The sequence below is a fragment of the Phodopus roborovskii genome, unplaced genomic scaffold, assembly GCF_943737965.1.
Source record: "Phodopus roborovskii unplaced genomic scaffold, PHOROB, whole genome shotgun sequence".
Taxonomy (NCBI): Eukaryota; Metazoa; Chordata; class Mammalia; order Rodentia; family Cricetidae; genus Phodopus; species Phodopus roborovskii.
In genome coordinates, this window is record NW_026126585.1 from 16,444,077 (window position 1) to 16,466,432 (window position 22,356).

Sequence of the window (22,356 nt, forward strand, 5' to 3'; positions counted from 1 at the left end):
CACACACACACACACACACACACACGGGAAACAATCGAAGGAGGCCAGCTTGAGGCCCCTGTCCTCAGAGAAGGTAGTGGGGCTCTACATGTTTCGAATAGGCCTCATTTTGTCCCCATTCCCATTTCCACCCACGTGTAGCCAGGCAGCCGCCCCTACTGGTTGCTCAGGTTGGACAAGGACTGTGTGCTAGTGGCTGGTATTTTCCCTTAAAGCATCTTGGCAGGATTCCTGGCAGTTTAGATCCTTGGATATCACGGGCTGGGCAGGTGGCTGTACTTTATCAACAGGATGAGTCTTACAGGTGTTTCACATGGACGAAGCCTGTTCCCTGACTTCCCCAACTCAGGGTCTAAGGGACATCTACATTCTCTCTGCTTCTTAGATGTGGCCCGATTTACCACCAAGCATAGCTTTTTCTGTCAAATGAATACAGGGACTAAGGAGGCAAGCAAGTTGGCTACTGTGATTTCTGCCTCTTTTTTTTAACTGGAAAACGGACTTGACATAGACCTGGCAATTAGAGCCAGCCTGTGAATACTGGCAGAGTTCCTCTCCACCATTGGAGGCAGAATGATGTAATGGAAAGAGTTCAGGTCTGGGACACTAATAGGTAGGCCCTTCTTAGCCACCACCTCATGACCAGCCCTTTCCCTCTCTCCCTTTCCCTCTCTTTGCCTCAGTTTCCTAAATTTAAAGCAAGAGGATTGGCCCGGATGGCTCCAGAGGCATTATGGAAGCTGTTTTTTCCGGGTCCCCAGCTGTTGTGTGTTCCAAAAGGATCTTCACGGACACAACTTATTATTGCTCAGTGTTTTATTTACTGTGTAAATTCCATTCAAAAGTACGGGATCATGATTGGAATTAAGAGTAGTCCCCAGCCACCACTGCACCAGGCAGCGTTCAAGCACAGCCAAGTGCTGTGGCTTTAAAGTTAAGTAAGATGGAAGGAAGCCTCCCTTTGGGCTGTACACAGCTGAGTCAAGGAGTCGGATGAGTCAATCAGTTACTTCACTGCACTGTGAAAAACACTACTATAGCATGTTTATAAGGCACACGCGGAGAATGGCCATATAAACCTGGGGTGGAGCCCTCTGTGGTCTCCTGGGGGAAGTGACACGGAAGGGGGGGGGGGATGCATCACCTACGTGAAGCGAACGGAATGGGGATCAATTCTCTTAGAACGCGGTGTGTGTGCTCAACCTGTCTGCCACCTGTCATTCTACATGTCTCTTCCCTTAAAGACCAACATTTCTCCTAGCGTCTAACTAGCAATTCCTCGGGCCTGGAATGTGACTGGAAATTAAAATGGAGGAGCAGGTTTTGAGGAGGTTGGAAAGCTGAGTGGTCTCTGGCACTGCCCCCCCCCCCCGAGGCAGAGGAACTATGGGCTCCAACAGCATCATATTTAATTCGTCCGTTGAAATGTTGAAAAACCCGCATTCGGTTCCCTTGGCTTCCATTGTGTCCTGCTGTCTGGTGGGAAGAATGAGTTGGAGGGACCGCAAGGCGGTCGGAGTCTGAGAAAGCCCTGCAGTCATGGCAGGCTTCTTGGAGAAGGTGTCGCGCCGGAAAGGTGAGGACTAGCCGGACTAGTTAGGCTAGACGCCTTGCCTCCTAGATCCCGGGCTGCCACCCTTGCCGCGTTCGACCTTTGTTCCTGCCCAAACCTCCCACCAGGCGAAGCGGTGTCGTTATCAGTTCCCCCTTTCTGCGCCGCGCGTGGCTCGAGGCTCGCCCTCGGCGCCTGCTTCCTGGCCGCGCGGGGCCGCGGGCACATCCCGGGGCTGCGAAGTGTCCTCGGTGGCGCAGCCAGGCCCCGCCTCCAGGCCCGCAGTTCAAGTGCAGGCTCGGAGCGGCGAGCCGGGGCGCACCTCGGCGGCGCAACCTGCGGGCTGCGGGGCAGCCTCCTCCCCGCCGCGCCGGCTGGCGGGAGCGGACGGAGGCCGGCGGGCGCTGCCCGTTAGCAGCCGAGGCGGCACGAACCAACCTCCTAATTACTCAGCACGCTAATTGCCCGGCACTGAACTTCGGGAGCCTGTCCGAAGCGGAGCTCCGGGGCGCAGCGGGGGCAGGAGGTGTCTGGGGCTGGGCTCCGCCAGGGTTAAGTGCCCGCCCGTCCCCGGCTGGCGGCCAGCTCGCCTTCCTCGGGAGGCCGGAGTCACCGCCCGGGGACCGGGACCCGGACCACACCGGACCCCCTTCCCCCATCGCCGCCTCTAGGAGGCGCAGAAAGTGGGGGCGCCAGCCTGGCGCGGGGGGCGGGCGCGGAGAGCCAGAGGGGCTGCGGGGACACCGAGATGGCCGATGAGATCGACTGGCTCGACCTGCCAGGCCGATGGACCTACGGAGTGGATCGCGGCGGGAGAATCTTCTTCATCAAGTATGTAAAGCTCTTGCTCGCCTCTCTCCCGCCCCCACCCCCACCCCGTTTCCACTTTTTCTTTAAAGTTGTCCCACTTGAAAGGTGGCAGGGCTGGGGGTCAGGCTGGGGGGGGCAAAGGGAGGGGTGGCTGACTAATAAGTTTACCAAGATACCTGTTTGAATATGACTCCCGCCTTTTTCCTCAATGGGTCAAAGTCCAGCTAAGGCTCACAGGCTTCCTTCCCTGAGCCAGAGAGGCAGGGCAGGCAAGGCCTCTTCCCCCCCCCCCCCCCGACCGCTGCACCCCACCGCAAGCTCTTTCTGCTCTTACAGTAACAGGAGGCCAGGCAACTTCTCCAGACTTGGGCAAAATGACAACGTATTAGGAGCCCCTGCCCCTGCCACCTGCTCGCTGCCAGGCTCCAGTCCCCAGCACAGCAGCTCCTCCCCCCTGCCTGCTGCTTCCGAGTCTGTGGTCAGGAGGAAGGAGAAGCCCGATGCTTGATTCTTTGCTGCTCTCAGTGATAAATTAGCACCGTTCTATTAATTTCATAAACCAAATGGCTGTGGCATAATCTCATTATAGCAAAGTGGCCTGTTTGGCCCCCTTTTGGCTGGCTTCTCTTACAGTCCGTCGTTCTTTGCCAGGAAAGAAATCTCCCAATGATATAGCAAGTGTATAGCACAGCAGTTTGGACTGTTCCCACAATTGACAGGCTTCCTCTTCCACAAGATAGTCACTCAGAGAGCATTAGAGCTCAAGATAGCAGAGTTGCAGCCCCTGCATTGTAACCGCAGGACCCAGGGTCTGGAGAGATGCACAGTACCCGTCTGAGAGCTCACTTTCTCTTTTGTAGGGGCTTGTCCCATGCATGGTTGGTTGTTTGGGGTTTCTGTTTTCTGCACTTGCTTAACACTTTCTTCTGCCGTTATCACCACTATTTATCATAATTGATGCTGAATTACATTATCATAGCAGTAATTTCACTGAAGTTCTTGGCCCTGGGTTAGGATCCTAAGTAACAGAACATCTCCAGGATTAAAAAGAGAATCCCTTCCCGAAGTGGCTTGAGCCTTCAAAGCCCATACAAATCATCTAGTGTAAGTGTGGTGGAGTGTGCCTTGTGGCCTCAGCTACCAAGGAGGCTGAAGCAGGGAGACGACTTGACCTAAGAGTTTGAGGTAGAGACCTCAAAAATAAAAAATAAACTAAAACTAGAAATCATCCAATGAGCTCACCGAAAAGACTCCTTCCGGGCTGGGTGTGGCAGTGCACACCTTCTGTCCCAGCACTTTGGTGTCAGAGGAAAGGGGTCTCTGAGTCTCAGGCCAGCCAACGTTACATAGCAAGACTGTCTCAAAAAACAAAAACAAACAAAAAGGACTGATCCGCCCCCCCAAGCCCCCCACCCTCGCCCACCTACCCCACCCCTGCTGGTACCTATTCTGAGTAGAGACAGCCTGATGGTCTGAAATCCCAGGAGCTCCCACTGTGGTCCCAACGTGACCGAGTTTGCTTCCCAGTTTTTCCTCCTAACCTTCCCTTTCCATCTCACAGCCTCACATGGAGCATCCACTCTTTCCAGCTACACAAAAATAAACACAGTAAGCTATACACGTTGCCTTGACGGTGGTGGGAGAAACCTAGGAGTAATGTGATATGTCCAGGCACTGACTTGTGTGATGCTGACCTGGGAACCCAGATGGGAAAACCCAGGCCGTGAAGGGAGAGCAGGGATGCTATCCGAGGAGTCAACGCCCTTGGGCAGTGGCAGGCCTTGTAAGAGAGGCAGGGTGGGCTCAAGGTAAAGGTGCTTAGAGCCCTCTTGGGTCACAGTGGAGATGGAGTGGAAGGTTGGGGGTTGCCGAGAAAATAAGACAGAAAAGCAAGAATGGGCAACATGAGCAACAAGGGGTCAAGACTCTGTCCTGCAAGAGACAGAAAGCCCCAGGTGACTTTACCTCATAGGATTTGCATCCAGTAGGATTCCTCTGGTAACTGTGAGGGCTGGGGGGATGTGTGTGAGTGCCTGTGCATGTGCGCATGTGCTCCAGAATAGAACATGGTTAGGGTTCGTGCATGCATGCCTGTGTGTGTGCATGTGCGTGTGCATGTGCATGCATGTGTGTGTGGGTATGCGCGTGAGTGTGCATGTGCGTGTGTGCCTATGATTGCATGTGTGTGTATGTGCATGTGTGTGCGTGCATGTGTGCGTGCACACTCCAGAAAAGAAAGAACATGGTTAGGAAGCTGCTGTGAAAGCTGGAAGTCTGAGACCACTACTGGGGCCTGAACTAAAGCAGGGAGAATGGGGAGGAAGAGGTGTGAGCAGAGGAACATCTCTCCTTGGGAGAGGATTAAGAGTGTCCCCATGGCTGAATGTGTGGAAGGAAGGGACTAGGCACCTTACAAAGTCTCGCTCAAGTTCCATGGAGACCAAGACAAATGGACAAGGAGACCAGCTTGTGTGTATGTTGGGGAGCGGGCATAAGCTCATTGGTGAAACTCTCAACTTGAGATCCCTGTGTGTCATCTATAGGGTTCTGTAGCAGCTGGCTACATTATCTGGCATGTGAGAGAACCCTGGGCTAAAGAGGGTCCGCTAGGAGTTGTTCTGCAGAGGTGGGACCTCCCCGAGTATGAGCGAGGGGACAGTAAGATATCCAGGCAGCATCAGAATTTACGGCGAGAATAGGGAGAGACCGGCCAGCTTGGGAATGAGACCAAAGGGGGCCTGGGGTGAGCAGTACCAGGATTGGAGAAGAGAGAAGATGGAGGGAGCTTGAGAAAGAATTAGGAAGGGGTGGTCGGTAGTGGTCAATACAGCAGAAAAGCCCAAAGAGTCAAAGGCTAGGAAGTGGCTACTGGTCTTAGGAGTGTGGAGGGCTGTCTGTCCTTAGTGGAAAGTGGTTTCAGGGGAGGCTGGGAACAGCGAACACAATAATGGGGATTGGCAGGCAGGATGTCAGCAAGCAGGGGAAGTAGGAGATGCTGGAGGGATGCTGGATTGAGAAGGAGGGTGCAGAGAGGAAGCTGGAGGGGAGGTGTCACTTGGAGATGGGGAATTGTGTCCACATGAGACATGGACAGCGGGGGAAGGTGCTGCATGCCACGGGAAGGTGCCATTTGTGATTCAGCTGGGGCTCCCAGGAGATGAGGCTATAAAGGATGGGCAAGAGTAGGAAGACAGTCCTAGGAGAGCGCTGGCCCCAGAGGAGAGAAGGCTTGCTTCTCCAGTGTAGAGGCAAGAAAGAAGGACAGTTGAGGAACTGTGTATGCTTGCAGGCAGGGTAGATACTCCGAGAACCTGGTGATGATTTCTTGGGTTACAGGCCGTAGTGAGTGCAGCGCAGCAGGGTGTGAAGGAGAGGCAGGCTGGCACTCAAGACCAGTGGGGGAGGCCCTGGAACTAGAGTGGCCACACACTGATAACCTACAAAGGACATAATTCTAGCTGGGGACTGGATCTGTAGGGACACCAGTCCTCCCAGGTCAGTACTAAGGCCAGGCTGGGCTGTCAAGGCAGGTGGGAGGGGATAAACAGAGGGAGCTGAAGGCTGTGGTGGAAACGCCATCCTGTGCCGGAGCTGGAGCTGTCCACAGCATTCAGGCGAGGTGGAGATGGAGGGAAGTCTGGGGGAGTAACTGCACTGTGTGAGAAGAGGGCTGGGTCCTGGAGGCTGAGTGCGCTGGCTCCCTGCAGCCCTTTGCATTCCTGGCCTTCCTCTCTGGCTTCTAGCCAATACCAAACGCAGACCCAAGGCCCCACTATTAGAGGCCATCTCCTACAGCTCCCAGTGGCTTCAGAGTGCAAGAGGTCACTAGAATTGTGCCTTTGTTTATTCTCTGCTTGACAGAGGGGTGGGTTAGTGGGAAAGTCTCTGTACAGCAGGTGGTCCAGCTTCAGGGGTGGGTTAGTGGGAAAGTCTCTCTGTGGTTCAGCTTCAGAGAAAGAGTTAATGAAGTTGGTGGATGTGGGGGGCACACGCCTTTAATGCCAGTACTTGGGATGAAGGCAGATCTCTGTGAGTTGGAGGCCAGCCTAGTCTATAAAGCAAGTTTTAGGCCGGGCATTGGTGGAGCATGCCTTTAGTCCCAGCACTTGGGAGGCAGAGGCAGGCGGATCTCTGAGAGTTGGAAGCCAGCCTGGTCTACAGAGCAAGCCTCCAAAGCAATACAGAGAAACCCTGTCTCAAAAAACAAAACAAAAGAAACAAAAAAACAAAAACAAAACAAAACAAAAAAGCGAAAGCAAGTTTCAGGATAACCAGGGCTGTTACAAAGACAAACCCTGCCTTGAAAAACAAACCACAATTAATGAAGTCAAAAGCAAAAGCAAAAGGGCCTATGTCCCCTCACGACCCACAGGTGTTCACAGCAGCTTTGCTCATATTAGCTCCAGCAGAGACAAAGCTGTACGTCTATCGCACAGGAGTGGATGGGCACACTGGTGCGTCCTTCACGGGATGCTGCTAAGGACCATTCATGAATTTCTAACCCTACAGCATGGAAGGAAGGGAAAGGGAAGGGAGTTAAGATAGAGAATCCCTTCTAAGATAGTGGAATTCCTTCTGTGTAACCAGACACTCGCTGATGTGTGTGCAAAGCAGATGGGTGTGGCTATGGGGGGGATTGGAAGACCTGGGGGGGTGGACAGGGCTGGGAGGATGAGAGAGGGGGGCCGGCACAAAGAGTTGGGGGTTCATTATCTTCTTTTGGTGGCAGCTTTCAAGGTGTTCTTCACATTTGTCAGAACATTAATTTATACATGCGTGCAGTTTCTTGTAAGTCTTACTATACTAAAAGTTGAGTAGGCTCTTTCTTTGTGGCGTTCATGCATGCCAATTGTTCCCGACACAGAGTGGAGTGGAGTCTAATCTCATGCCCCACCCTAGAGCCTGGGCCACCTGGAAGTGTCCGCTCCTCTCCTTGTCCACCCTGATATGGCCAAGACCGGCAGACAGGAGCTTCATGTTGGGACACATCTGGAAGAATTAGTGTCCCTTGGGTGGTGGGGTTGAAGAAAATCTACGATCTCCTTTGCCCTCAGATAGACGGTGTGGGGAGCCCACCTTACTGGGTGTAAGATACTAGAAGCATATTGGCATTGGAGAGTGGGCAGGTCTCTGAAACCTGGCTTCGTCATTTTCTAGTGTGACCTGGGAAAGTTATGTAACTTCTCTGAAGCTCAGATTCACAAGTGGAACCCAGGGTCTTATGCATGCAAGGCAAGCTCTCTACTATAGATCTGCCCTCTATCCTTTTTTATTTTTTTATTTTTTTGAAATAGCATTTCAAAATGCTATGTAGCTCTGGCTGACCTGGAACTTGGTATGTAGATCATGCTGGCCCCCAACTCACAGAGTACCTGCTCTGTCTTCCAAGTGCTGGGGTTAGAGGCGTGGGTGACCACACCCAGCTTTGTTAGATTTTTCCATGGAGGGAATGCTGTGCCTGAAAATGTACACCGATGCTGCCATGCAGGACTCCTCATAGTGACCACCTCTCGGCCGCCCGAGGAACTGCTTGTTAGAGGCCCCCCACAGTGGGTCCACTGTGGTAGCTGTGCACCAGCAGCCTATGGAGCCTGTCACAGTGTGCCGTCTGCACCATCACAGTGTGCCTGAGTCACGGTGCGTCTTCATCACCGTAAGCCTACTCATGTCTGTGTTCCTGTTGGACTAGTGGATTCCTCAAAGCCAGGGATTAGATGTCGCTTACCTCTGAAGCTTCAGGGTTAGCCTTGCTGATACAAACAAATGCATGGCATAGCAGGGTGGGCGTGGCCATCTCAGGAGGCCAGAGCTCTGCTCCTGGAAGCCGTCTGTGGACTTGACCCTTCCTTACTGCTTCTTCCACAGTGATGAGGAGAAGTCAACCAGCTGGGTGCACCCTGGTACGGACACAGCCATCCAGAGTGGATACGCCTCCAGCCCAGGTAAGGAGTCACCTGCAGTTTGCAACCTTTGCAGTTAATGAGGCGACAACAGTCTAAGATGGTCACAGGAACCCCTGGTCCTAGACCTGCTTCTTAACGTCTGCTTTGCCACGGGTGGACTCATGCTAGCATCTGAACAGACCCTGGGGAGTAGTGCAGGTCACCCGTAAGGGGTACGTTTCTACTATTCGTATCGGGGACAGATCTTAGAGCACAGATCAACCTCAAGGTGTGTTTGCCACCTGTGCTACTTAATACAGTCGTGCTAGTGAGCGACGAGAACGTGGCCAGTCCACAGTGGGCCGGAAGAGATTTTAATCAATTTAAACGCAAATGGCCCTTGGTTGGCGGGACTTCTTGAGCTGGGGAAAAGAGGCCAAGGCTGCTCTCTTTCTTGCCTTCTTAGATCTGCCAGGCACAGCCCAACGACACACGCGAGAAATATTTCACTTGGGGTTACAGTGGAAAAGATCCTGGGAATCAGAAGGCCTGCAAGTGAATGAAAGGCCTTCCTCTAGGGAGGGAGAGGGCAGTACTGTGGGCCGGTCTCCTGGCCCTTTCCAGCCTGTGCCTGGCCCGACACCGGCCTTGATCCCTCGCAGGGCACAACCAGCTCAGCTGCACCCTCTGGGTTAAGGCACTGACTTGCCTGGAGTCTGCTTCATTTAGGTCTGGGCTGGATTCATGGCTTAGGGCTGCAGGGACCATGGGGTTCAACTCTTGCATTTTAGGGGAGGAAAATGAGGGACAGAGAGGAAGTACTTGGCTCAGGGCCACCTGGCTAATAAGTGAAGCAGGGGTCATGGTGAACTGCACATTCAGAGGTGCAGAGAGACCTGATTCCGGTGGCGGGGCCTCGCCGTTAGTCGCCTCTCTGGCACCTTTGGGACATGGTTTCTTGTATTTGTGTAAGTTCAAGAGGATTATGAACCTTACAAGGTGGTAGCAAGTGTCATGCAAAAAAAAAAAAAAAAAAAAAAAAAAAAAGCTGGCACCATAAGAAGTGACTGGGTGCGGGGTGGCGGCGGGGTGTTTGCGGGTGCCGCTGTCCCGTCTCCAATGCGAGAGAAGGGAGACCCCTGCCACCATGTCACAGCTGGTTCCTTCTGCTGGCTCGGGGGCTGGTGAAAGCCCTCAGCTGCTCCAACTGGAGCAGCATCGCCCTAGGTAGGACTTGGAAGGTTCTGAAGAGCCCTGCGGTGGGTGGATGGGTAGGGAAGGAGTTAAGATGCCCCCGAAGCTTGCTGGGAGGGCAGCTGCCTGAGCGGGCACTCCGCCTGGACAGGAACATAAGCACCCTTGGTGTTGCCCAGGCAGAGAGGGCAGTGTGGACGGAAGTCGCTAGAAAAGGCAGAGGACAGAACCCGCCCTGGCCTCTTTCCCAGCACACCACAGTGGCAGGATTATTTATGACTCTGACCCAATGGGGATCCCTCTACGTGGGGAGGCTGCCAACCCACACCCTGCTGAATGGGAGCGGCCTCCCACGGGGACAGAGGGGGACAAGTAGCATTTATGGAGCCACACAGAGGCAAGAGTGTAGGCTTTGGAGGTGGCAGACCCCAGCCCAGACGCTGCCTGTGTGACCTTAAGCAACTTGATTACCCTGTCTGGGCCTCAGCTTCCCTCTTGGTCCCACACCCAGTGCATTGCATACTGTACATCAGCTACGTTAGTGGAAGTGTCACGCATGTCTGAGAAGGGGTACTCCAGGAGTGGCAGCTGCTGAGATGGCATGGTATCCTCTGGGCCAATTCCTGGGGGAGGGGGGCCAGGGGCCGAGCCCCACCACGGTCTTGCTCTGCTGAAGCAGCAACAATGACTAAAACGATGGGTCAGAGCTGGGCCAGCCACTCTCCGAGCTCAGGCTCTGCTCTGCGTGTGTGTGCGCTGAAGCAGGTGGTAAGAGGGTGGGAGACTGAGACTAACAGAGGGTGCCTGTGTCTTGTAACCCCCTGCCCAAGGCGCTGGAAGGTGGGACCTGGCTAGGATGCCTATTTTGGTGGAGTGAGCAGGCGGGCTGGCTAGTTCTATGTCAACCTGACTCATGCTAGAGTCATTGGAGAGGAGGAAGCCTCCATTGAGAAAATGTCTCTAGGAGATCAGGCTGTGGGCAAGCCTGCAGGGCATTTTCTTAATTAGTGATGGATGCCAGAGTGTCCAGCCCATTGTGGGTGGTGCCATCCCTGGAGGCTGGTGGTCCAGGGTCCTACACGAAAGCCGTAATGAGCAGGGCAGTAAGCAGTGCCTTCCCGTGGCCTCTGAATCACGCCTGCATCGGCTTCCGGGTTCCTGCCCTGAGTACCTGCCCTCACTTCCTTTGATGATGAACAGTGATTTGGAGGTGTAAACCAAATGAACCCTTTCCTCCCCATGGGGCACTGAGACATAAAGTGGGGTGTGGAATGTTTGTTAGGGGACAAGTCCCTGGGGGAGGACTGGGCTAGCAACGGCAAGGCCTAGCTAGCCCATGGTGCTTCATCACAGCAGAAGCGACCCTAAGACAGCAGGTAAGTTGCGACCTCACCAGGCTTTCTGGATGCAGTGTCCGTAGCCTCCTGGCCTAAGTGAACTTCCTCAGCAAGTCAACCCTTGTCACTCTGAGATTCTGCTAGTGACCTCTTGGAGCTTCCCTGTGGATACTCCCCCCTCTTCTCCCCAGAGATGCCATTGAAATTCAAAAGACAGTATCTGTTTTCTGGGACCTGTTTCTCAGGCCCTCAGTGTCCTGTGGCAAAGCCGCAGTTTGGAGGTCCCAACGCTGGCCTGGGATTCAGAGACTTGGGTCCCACTTAGATCTCGAGTGCTAAGGACCTTTGAGTCCTGGGTGAGCTGCCCACCCTTGGCTCTGGCTTTGCCTCTGCGATGAGGGGGTCAGAGGACCCCGAGGACCTTACAGGACAAGCACCTGTGGGTCCCCTGCTGTGTGTCAGGGTCTGGCTCTAGACCTGGCCCAGTGTAGATGCTCAGAAGAGGTTTGTGGGGTAAATAAGGAAGAGCATCGAGCAGTGGTTCATTTTGTTGCCTTGCTCTTTGATGTGCTCATCTCCGGAAGGCCTGTCCATCTACAGTCATCTCCCATCCTCACGGGGCACTAGAAATAATGGGCAAAAACAGTGCAAAAAGCTGCAGTGACTGCTCAGACACTGTGGCTTCCCCTGGACTCCTGGCTCCAGGCTCGGGTAGAGGACAGAAAAGTGCCTGCTTCCAGCCTTTCTCCTCAACTTGTGCTTTTGCTTCCTTGAAGGTTTGCCTAAGGGCTGGGAGATGGATTCAACCCCGGAAGGAGCTGTATACTTCATCAAGTGAGTAGGTCATTTCCTTCTTCACCTCGCCTTTGGTCTGCCTTTTGTCCTAGCCACAGATGCCTCCTAGGGAGGGGAAGTAGCTGAAGGATCTGGTATATCACTTTAGGTACAGCCACTGGGTCTGTGAGTGGCCCAGAGATGCTGTGAAACACCGATAGATAACACGTGTGTCATTTGACCTAAGTGTGACTAGTAGCGTCAGTCACGGAAAGGTTTCTGGGGTAGGGTCCATGGAGTGCTTGGCTGGACTGAACCTCAGAATGACGGCTCATCCGTGTGTAGGAGAGGGTGTCATAATATGCTAGGCAAGCACTGAAGCGAAAGACATGGGGTATTGAGATGTGGCGTGGGGTGTGGAATGTTAGGGAGCGAGTTCTTGGTGGAAGGAAACAGGCTAGCAATGGCAAGCTAGGCCCAGCTGCTCTTGTTCTCCTGGATGGGAACCATGTGGCCCTTGGGATGTGGGGTGTTCTCTTTCTTCTAAGGGATTGGCCAGGTCATGTGAGCAATGAGTCTTGAGTCGGGGTGACTGAGGGGAGGCCTTGGGAAGCTGCCTGGCTAGAGGCAGGCAGGCAGAGGATGCAATTCTGATTTTAGAGGCACACACACACACCTGGACCCAATTCCTTCTGCTGGAACTCTGTGTCTGTCTTTCTCCATCTCCAAGACAGCTCAGTTCTAGCTTCCTGCCAGAAGTGGCTCTCTGTGCCCAAACCTGTGGGCTTCTTTTCCTAACCACCCCTATATTCCGTAGCCACCAAAGAGTCCAGCTGCCCACTGCCCTGGCACTGGGGTACTGTCTCTGCCAGAGATAGAGAGGAGGAAGGTACCTTCTAGAGAGGAAGGCCTCTTTTGAAATCCTCATCCCTATCAGGGCCTAGTGATGCTGGCCTGTAATTCTGGCTACTCAGCAGACCGGCAGGCAGGCAGATCCCAAGCTAAAGGCCCACTTAGACTACACACTGAGTTCTAGGCCAGCCTGGGTAACTTAGGGAGCCCTAGGTGAAAACATGTTGGAGATAAAGCTCAGTGGTGGACTAGGTGACTTTTTTCTCAGTGCCTGTCTCGGAACCATGGCATCAGCTTGATTATGAACCAGACACATGTTATTTATTTACTTTGTTCCCATGTTTGTCTGTGTGTGCCACATGTGTGCAGTGCGACCAGAGGCCATATCTCCCAGGAGAGGCTAAGTCCCCCAGTACTGGGGTTACAGATGGCTGTGAGCTGCCATGTGGCCACTGCAGGCCTGTGCTGTCCCGTCTGCCTGGAGCATGCTCTCTTCCTTCTATACCCAGGCATCTGGCTCCTATTTGTCAGTTGGTTCTTTTGTGATCCTGGGGCCGGAACCCAGGCCAGGCACAGCACAGCCGAGCCCATGTGAGCTTGCTGACCTTTTGGTAGTGTTCCATTGCTGAGTAATGTATGAGGAGAGCATCTGTTCACTTTGTTTTCCGTTAACCTGGTATCTTTCCACTGCACTACAGGAACCCAGTATTTACTGAAATGGGTGGGTAGGTGGGAAAAAAGATGGGATGTAAATAAGGACACAATTAATTACTGCTGCAGATACCGCTCTGTAACTTCCACCAGAGCCCCTCCATTCCGTGTGTGCTGACGGGAATTGTTTTCCCGGCGTCCCTCTTATAGGCAGACCACCATAGCAGAGAGCCTTCCCCGCCCTTTCCTCCCTACCCTCCCATGGATCCATCTGCCTCATAAGCTGCCTAGTTCCCAGCATCTCTGCGACTACAGCCTGAGCTCATTTCTTATAGTTCCTCCATTGATCTTCTTGTCCCGGATCAGAATGCTGCAGGAGTCCTCCCGGCCCCAATATAAGGTGTCATTTCCCACTGAAAGCCTTAACACATTTCCATTGCTTACAGGGCAAGGTAGATTCCACCTTCCAGCCTTACCAGACCGGGCTCAGCGCTGTCCCTGTCAACCTCACTCTCCTCCAGCCATACCAAGTCTCTGGGGTTCCCTCCTGATACTCCTCCCTTCTGCCTGAGGAAGGCCTGTGCCAGCCTCCTTGTCCCTCCCATGTCCTCTCCCCTGTGGGGAAGCCCGTGCGCATCTCAGCTGTCTATGTCCACACGTGCTAGTTTCCTCCATCAGCCATTCTCCATCCCTGGCATGCACCCAAGTCACTGCAGAGTTTTTGAAGTCCAGATCGCTGGCTTTCCCCCAGAGTTCCTCACTCAACTTGACTTCTCAAGTTGAACAGGCTCCCAGCTGATGGGGATCTGCTGTTCTGGGACCATCTTGAGAACCATGAGATTCCTCAAGAGGCAGGGATGCCTAATGGACTCTGGAGAGAGACAGTGTTGTCTTATTGTGTATTGTAATGAAAATGCCCACAGCCTGAGACAGCAGTAGCCACGCTCAGAGCTCAGGGCTTTACTACATTGCCTCATTTAATACTTTGGTAAAGAATGGTGAGTCATCTCTGTTTTTAGCAAATAATAGGAAAACTGAGCTGTCAGAAATTGACCAGGGAAGGGATGCTGCGGGTGGTTTTACTGCTGTGTGCTTACCATGATGTCACAGCTGCCCTCGGCATCCTTTGTGCCTGGAGGGCATCTTGCCCCTCGCCGAATGAGCACACCAATGGAAGAATGGCTCCCGGACATCTTATTTTCTATGAACAATCGGTTCTCACCACGGCCTCTGACGTTTGGTTTGGGGGTAAAGTAGAATCTATGAAGACTCTGCTCTTGGATCTCAAGAAGTAATTTAAGAAAAGTCAGATGTCCAGACAGTTTGGTAAGATGTTTCTTCTAGCACGGGGAGTGGCATTTCAAGGAGCAAATAAATACTGGATTTTTAACAAGTATGACAACTATATCTCATTAAGCCTGTCCCTTCTTGGTACTTGGGAGGTAGGGCTCATGGTACCTGCTACTGATGTATTGTTCCAGTGTCCTGCGATTTTGTCATTCACCAATTATGGAAGGGATGTGAGAAGAGACAAGGCTAATAGAGAGGTGGCTAGAGCTCATCGTGGGGCTGCATGCACTACCACACTAATCCACAGGAGGGTAGCAGAGCACACATCGTCTGCAGACCAGGCCTTCAAAAGGATTTGTTGGGTGGTGACCCATTGTATCACTTGCTAGGAAGTGGGGGGGGGGGGGGGGGGGGCATCTTGACCTTCCCTTACTGTCACCATGGGTTTGGTGGACTTCTGAACTGGCTGTGTGAAAGCAATCCCTAGGCAATAGGAAGTCTGGCCACTGTCTCCTGCTTCCTTCACTAGCAGCCTGTTGTGGATCAGGCCTCTCCTGTCTTCAAGAGTGCCTCTCCCTCCAGAGTCGTCAGGGCAGGAGCCATGGCAGAGAGGTGGCCTACAGAACCACACCCTGATAACCTTTGCCACTCCTGGTCCTCCACCCAGGGAGCCCGACCCAACCCTAGCACACCTTCCTATTCTGGTTTGAATACTTCCTGCAGGAAGGCGCCAAGTGGGCAACTGGACACCTACTGGGACCTCTGGTGCATCCAGGAGCTGCTCGGGAGCAGCTAGGAGGCAGGCATACAGAAGCCAGGGCTCTGTCCACTGGTGTTCAAGAGCTGAATGATGAAGCCGGCATAGTGTAGTTTCCTAGAGGCCGTGCAGGCCGTCAATTGTTCAGCAGACCCTCAGCCTATGGGTCGCCAGAGGAGACACGCTAGGTCCCAAGGAGGAGCCACCAAGAGCTGTTCTGCTGCCCTTTTGGACAGGATGGAAGAGAGAAGCCACAGGACAGCAATTCTGATATAGTGGCCCTGTGTATCTGTCCTAAAAAAAAAAGGCAAACGTCACTCGGGGACAGGAAAGAATGAGACAGATAAGCAGAGAAGAAGACAAGGGATCGTCTGAGGTGCGGACAAACCTCATTTACAGATGGGGAAAACTGAGACCCAGCAGTCAAGTGCCCAGTGCAAAGGCACCGCATTAGTCAGGGGTGGGCTAGTCTGGGACCTGAGTTGTCTGAGTGTATGTGGGTAGTGGTGATGACCTTTGAAGGGCAGTGTAGAGTGAGTGAGGTACGCTTGGACCTGGAGCAGAAGCCAGGGCCAGAGGCGCTTTTTTTGCGGGGAGAGAGCCTCCTTCCTCAGCCTTTCCCAGGGAGCAGTTTGCTTCTCGGCTGGGCTAACAGAGGAAAGATTTAGACTTGGCAGGGAACACTTGCTTCCTCAGCTCTGCCCCATAAGCCCTTGCACATCTCCCATTTTGCTCCCCAGCAGGAAGGCAGTGTGCCCAGTACAGTCATCCATTTGGCTTCTCATACCTCCTGGAGCCCGTGTCCCCTAGAAGCAGCCTCCCTTCTGGCTCAGGCTTCTAGGTGTACCCGAGCTTTGTCTGGAGCTCTGGCCCTCTGTCTGCCAAAGAGGAAACCCGCCCAGCAGGCCTGTCTGTTGGCTGCCCTCTCCAGTTGCCTGAGGACTGGGTAGCATGTGGGCTGGGGTCCTTGTCTCCTTCCATTCCCCTCTAGCATACTGGGATCTCTCTTTCCCAACCCCACTTTGCCCTATCCACTTCTCAAGGCCTGAGACTCCCTAAGAGCCCCTCATTCCTAGCTTTCTAGAAGCCGATCCAGCCCCACCTGTACCAAGCATCCTTGCCAAGTCCTGGAGAGCTGGGTAGGTGAGCTGGTCCTGGCACAGGGCCCTTACTCACAACTTCCCTGCCCCTTTAGCTAAGAGGCTTTTCCTGAGTCATTGAGGACCAGCCTGGCAGCTCATCTAGCTGAGGAGAGGGGAGGGAAACCCTAGGCTACCGTGTGCTGACTTGCTTGGGGGAGGGATGAGAAGGGTTGTCTCTTAGGTACCTCCCAGGCTCCTGACTTTACCCCATTAAATCCCACCTATATCTTCACTCCTCTAGTCTATCTCTTCCTGGGTGCTGGGAGGGTGGTGCTCTCTTGTGCCTTCTAAAATAGATTTTCTTAAGACAAGTACTCGAGGTGGCAAAAATGATGTTCACACGGGGATGCTCACACCCTGTGATAAGACTCACTCAGGTTTGAGTGGGGAAAGGTTACTTTTCTTTGTTCATTTTTTTTTCTTTTGAGACAAGGTCTCAGGCTGCCCTTGAACTCAGTAAGTAGCCAAAGATAATTTAAGCTTCTGATTCTCTTGCCTGTGCCACACTTTATGGGGCATTTGTTTTGAACTCAGGACTTTTTATGTGTCTTGGACAAGCACTCAACCAAATGAGCCAATATCCTTAGCCCAGGCTGCTTTTTATTTTTTAGTCAAGATAGTTCATTAACAAATAATGATAGGCCTGGTGGTGGTGGTGCATGTCTTTAGTCCCAGCACTCGGGAGGCAGAGGCAGGCGGATCTCTGTGAGTTCCAGTTCAGCCTGGTCTACAGAGCTAGTTCGAGGACAGGCTCCAAAGAAATACAGAGAAACTGTCTCGGAAAAAAAAAAAAAAAAAAAAAAAAAACAATAAAAAACCCCCCAAACACCCCCATGTGGGTGGGGTCTTACAGGGACTTGCCATTTAATCCCTGCTTCTTGGAATATTTCTATGTTCAGAAGTGACTTCAGGCTCGGGGGCTGCGCATGGTAGCCCCTGCCTTTAATCCCAGCATTCAGGAGGCAGAGGCAGGTGGATCTCTGTGAGTTTGAGGTCTGGTCTACAGAGTGAGTTCCAGGACAGCCAATGATATACAGAGAAACCCTGTCTGAAAAACCAAACCAAAACAAAACAAAAGAAGCGACCTCAATAGTTGGTCTCCAGCTTTAGGCCTAAGGCACAGCGGAGACGTAAACCCTGGAAGTTAAGGGTGTTTCTGATCTTGGTTACGAACGTGTCCATTGCCATAGAGAATCAACTTTTCCAGAGAGATGTAAAAGGAAGGAAACTGAGGCATAGGAGAGGGGAGAGATGTGGGAAGCCGACAACTGTTTACAGCAGAAATGGGTCTATAGCCTTATTGTTTAAAGCTCCCTGCCTCTGCCATCATTGTGCAGAACACAGGTGTTGGGTCAGGGCTAGCATCCTCATCCAAGGTCGCTAGAGACCAGTCTGGGTTGAAGACGAGGAGATCTTGGTGTTTTATAAATGAGTCCCAGCTCTCTCCTAAGTTCTTTCCTTAAATTCATTGTGTTGGGGATATGGAAGTATCAGGATTCCTCCTGATACTTGGAGATGGTCTCTCTGTATGGGGGCCGTCACAGAGCTGAAAGGCCACCCCTGAACAGGCTGGGTGCATGATGTCCCACTGTAGTGCCAAGCCCACGAGCCAAAAAAAAAAAAAAAAAAAAAAAAAAAAAAGGTCTGGCTTTCTGCAGTCTCCCGTGGGGAAGACTCTGAATCTGAAAATGCTGCTTACCCAATAAGCAGGCCCAGATGCCCTCTGGGGGGCAGCCTTGCCCTGGCTGTGGGAGATCAGGAAGGCTGCGCCCACCAACCCCTTCTTCTCTGTGGGGAGGGTAGCAAGGGTGGTTAGCAGCTTGTCACTGGTGTGGATGGAGTTAAACCTTTCCGGGGACTATTTACTCCTGATCCTAAGTGACAGCTTGGGGAGGGAGAGTCACGTGGTCCTGAAATCCCCACGGGAGCCGATGGAGCATGCCCAGCTGCTTCTGCTGGGAAAGGTGCTGGATCCTGCAGTAACCACAGCAGCATCCTCCCCCTCGGAGCCAGGGACCTGTCAGCGGGAAGGATGACTGATTAGATCAGATTAGATCCAGTGCCCCCGCTCTTCCGAAGGGGTCCCCAGGGGCGGGGGAGGACGACCCCAGCTGGCCCGAGCTGGGGGAGGGGTGCCTCCGGAATCGCACTTAGCGCTCTCAGCGCGGGATCACACCTCCGAGACCCAGCCGGTGAGTCGGTTTAGGTGCATCAGATCTAGGAGGTGGGGGAAGAAGGCTGGGCTGGGGCAGGGCTGGCTGGGGCAGGGCTGGCAGCCGATGTTGGCCGCACAGGCCAGGGTTGCGTGCACTGCGGTGAACTGCCTTCTTCATCCTCAGCCTTGGCAGCCTTACTTGGGGATCATGGACGCTGAGAATGCTAATTATAGCCTTTCTGTGACCTCACCCCCTTCAGAATCCCCAAGAGCGGCCGACACCCGTCTGAATTGGTTACATTTGAATTGCGTCCCTGGGCGAGAGCAGCTTTGGGGCTACCAACCTCCAAGGTCCAGCCGCACCCTACCTCTAACCTTATAGGAAGGAGAGAGGTGGAAGAGTTCAGGGGTCGGGTGCAGGTCGGTGGAGGCTCTCCTTTAGTGGGAGGGGTCAGAGGCTCTTGGTTTCTCAGGGGGCATCTGCGGTAGCTGCTGAAGGGTATGTGGGCAGGGGGTGATAAAGAGTGAGGGAACATGCAGTGTTGGTATTGGAAAAGCAAGCTGCCGCCGTTTAGAGCCCTGAGGCTATTGTGTGAGGAGTCTGGGGATAAAGTGGCCAGCGATGGGCAAGGGAGGGGGGAGGGGCGAGGGAAGGGGGGAAAGGAGGAGGGAGAAGCGGCTACTGGGAGATGCCCTTTGATTCTGCAGGCCAGTCTGGCAGGGAGAGTGAGGGGTGGGAAACTCTGGGTGCAGGGAGAGGTGGGCTAGGGCATAGTGGGAGGAGGGAGGCGGGCGGGGGGCAGAGAAGAGTCCCAAGAGTGGCCTTCAGGACTGGGCAGCTCTTCCCAAGTCCCTCTAGACCTCTCGCTCTCCATCTGGCATCTTCCAGTGGCGCACTCAGGCACGGGTCCACAGCATGCGTGGGCGGAGCCCAGGCTGGCACGCCTCTGCTGGAGCCCATGTCCAGATGGCTGCGGGGCACTGCAGGTGCCGGCTTGGTCCCCAACCCCGGGCCTCTGAGCCCTGTGGAAGTGGGGAGGGTTCAGCGGCTGCAACTGTCCAGCTGCAGCCTCCACCCCTGGGCAGTTGCGTTGTAGCCTGGGCTAGAGCCGAGTCCATCGTGCCCTCGGAGAGGGGCGGGCCCCTGTCACCGAGTCTCCGGCCGGAGACCAGAGCGAGAAGGGGGGCAGGGCGGCAGTGCTCCCAGAGCGGTGGCAAGAGCAGCCCCAGCACCTGCACAAACGCTTTCCTTGCAGAAAGAAAGGAGCAGGGTTTTCTGTGTCTCGGCACAGCCGCGCAGAGTGCTGGGCCGCAGATATGAATTATTAAAAGCCCTTGCTTTCCCCATCGGGCGACGAGGTGATAAACGTGTTAGCACCGTGTGTAATTAATCCTGGTGGCGTGCTGCGTGGGCTGGAGACAAAGAGGCCTCCCTCCCCCCGATTCGGCTGCTTTTCCTTTTTTTTCACGGGAAGGCTGTGGTGCAGGACGCATTACATAGATAATTACATTTAGTATGTCTGCCTGGATGATTGAGTTGGATTCTTCCTGCTCGGTGCAAATGAAGTAATTACTGAGGAAATCGAGGAGCCCGGCGCCTGCCCTGGGAGAGCTGCCCTCACAACCCCCCTCATCCAGGCCCAGGGGCGCCCAAGGGTGGGCCCCCCTCCCCTCAGAGGCGCGCTCGGCTCCTAGGACTGACCTGCAGCACCCCAGACCGGATTGGGAGCTGGGCAGGCTGGGTTAATGCGCCTGTTTCCTTGCGGCCTGCCCAGCAGTCCATTTGATGGTCACTGGGGTAGGGCAGGAGGAAAGTGGCCTGGCCAGTGAGAGCTTGGCCTGTTGGACAAGGCCCAAGCAGGAGGCTGATATGGCTGGCTGGGCTGGCTTGAATGTTTCTCTAGTTAAAGTGCTCTCAGAACTAAACTTTTGGGAGTTAAGCGGGAAGCAGGGAAATTGTGAATATGTCCAGCAAGATCTACCACTTCAAGTAGACTCTAGTGGGGTGTGTGTCCGGCCACTGGTGCTCTTTAGACTCTCTGAGGACCTGTCTCTACTTGCCCCTCTCCAAGCCCCTGAGCCCTCCGACAGCCTGGGGAAATCCAGGGGACCCAAACTCCTCACTGCACAAGAGCTTCCTGCATGGTGGGAACATTCCCTTGTCTGAGTCAGATCCTGAATTCCATCCACCCTTTGGTTCTGGTGCTTAGAGGTTCACAAAACACACAGGCTTCTCTTTCATATGGGATTTAAAAATGTGTCGCTTTTGAAAACGTTTATAGTCAGCATGTGGGTGCGGTGTATTTTACATAGCCATTTTTGACACTTTAGGCTGTCAGCTTTATTTTCCTTTTACAAATAAACACAATATGTACATTTTTTTTGGTTTGTTTATAAGGGTCTCCCCAAGTTCCCCTGGCATTTAGGATTTTTTTTTTCTGTAGGATAAACTTTAAGGCACAGAATTAATATGGTCTATACTTCAAAAATTCTACTTTGTATTAAAGTAGTTATTAAACATAGAAACATGAAAAGAGATTTAGTATCTAACGCAAACATTTTGGCTGATGTATCTTTTTAGAATTCACTCACAAACATATGAGTAGATTTGCTATAACAACGTGTATATGCCAAAACATTTTTTGTTTGTTTGGCTTTTGTTTTGAGACAGGGTCTCACTGTAGGCCTGGCTGGCCTGAAACTTGCTATATAAACCAAGCTGTCCCCAAACTCATAGACATCCAATGCTAGAATTAAAAGTATGTTCTAATATGCCTGAACTAGTCAAAGTTTGAGCCAGTTGTATATTATCATATAAGCATTCCATGTTATTTTTTTTTACAATTTTAGTTTTCTAGTATTTCACTACATATTTGTTCCAATTGTCCACCTTTATGTTAAAGTAGCTACTTCCAATTTTTCACCTTTTATAAGCAATTATACTATGAAATATACATATTCCAATCATTATACATATCAATGATATTTTCCCCTTGGATTACATCTCTAAAAGTAAAATTGCTGTCTATTTAAAATATTTGGATAAAGTTTACCAAATTTCATATTCAAAAGCACTTAAATTCCTAGTATCTATGTATAAGAATTCATTTTATACCTGGGCTGTGGTGGTGCATGTCTTTAATCCCAGCACTTGGGAGGATTTCCAAGTTCGAGGCCAGCCTGGTTACAGAGTGAGTTCCAGAACAGCCAGGGCTACACAGAGAAACCCTGTCTCAAACAAAACAAACAACAACAAAATGCATTTTGTGGGGCCGGAGAGATGACTCAGTGGTTAAGAGCACGCACTGCTCTTTCAGAGGACCCTGTTCAATTCCCCGCACTGACTTCAGGTGCTCACGGCCACATGTGACTCCAGCTCCAGGAGGATCTGACACCTCTGGCCTTCAAAAGCATCACTCTCACATGCGTAAACTCAGAAGCCCACCCTCGATGATTTTAAAAATTAAATTTTTTTTTTTTTTTTTTTTTTTTAAGGAATGCATCTTGTAGGGCAATGGAGATGGCTCGCTCAGTAAAGTGTTTGTTGGCAAAGCCCCAGGGCTCCTCAGTATGGTTGCAATCAGCACTGGGTAGAAAGAGGATTCTTGGGGCTTTCTGGCCAGCAAGTCTAGCCAAATCCATGAGCTCCAGATACAGGGAGAGACCCTATCTCAAAAGTTAGGTGGAGAGCAGTAGAGGAAGAGATATCCAACATTGATCTTTGGCCTTTATATATGTATACACAAACATGAATGTGCACACACACACACACACACACACACACAGAGAGAGAGAGAGAGAGAGAGAGAGAATTTTGTGGCATGACTACCAACAAATAAATTATAACATCATTTATGTTGTTAATTTGTTTTTCCTCACTGTTTCAACTCCTTGGATGAATAGTAAGATCTAACATTTTGTGTTTCTTGTGCAATCACTCACAGCACACAAGACAGGTGT

General features: G+C 52.5%; 1 protein-coding gene across 2 annotated transcripts in view; it reads left to right on the top strand.

The window, feature by feature from the left end:
- Positions 1–2,067: 2,067 nt before the first annotated feature.
- Positions 2,068–22,356, top strand: part of Plekha6 (pleckstrin homology domain containing A6) — a 113,445-nt gene continuing 93,156 nt past the window's right edge. The window contains exons 1-3 of one of the 2 annotated variants that reach the window (XM_051204155.1): positions 2,068–2,383; positions 8,228–8,304; positions 11,552–11,613. In XM_051204155.1, coding sequence (XP_051060112.1) covers positions 2,308–2,383; positions 8,228–8,304; positions 11,552–11,613 — 215 coding nt within the window. In that variant the 5' untranslated portion in view covers positions 2,068–2,307. The remainder of the gene's footprint in view (positions 2,384–8,227; positions 8,305–11,551; positions 11,614–22,356) is intronic. The other variant, XM_051204154.1, reaches the window with a different exon arrangement.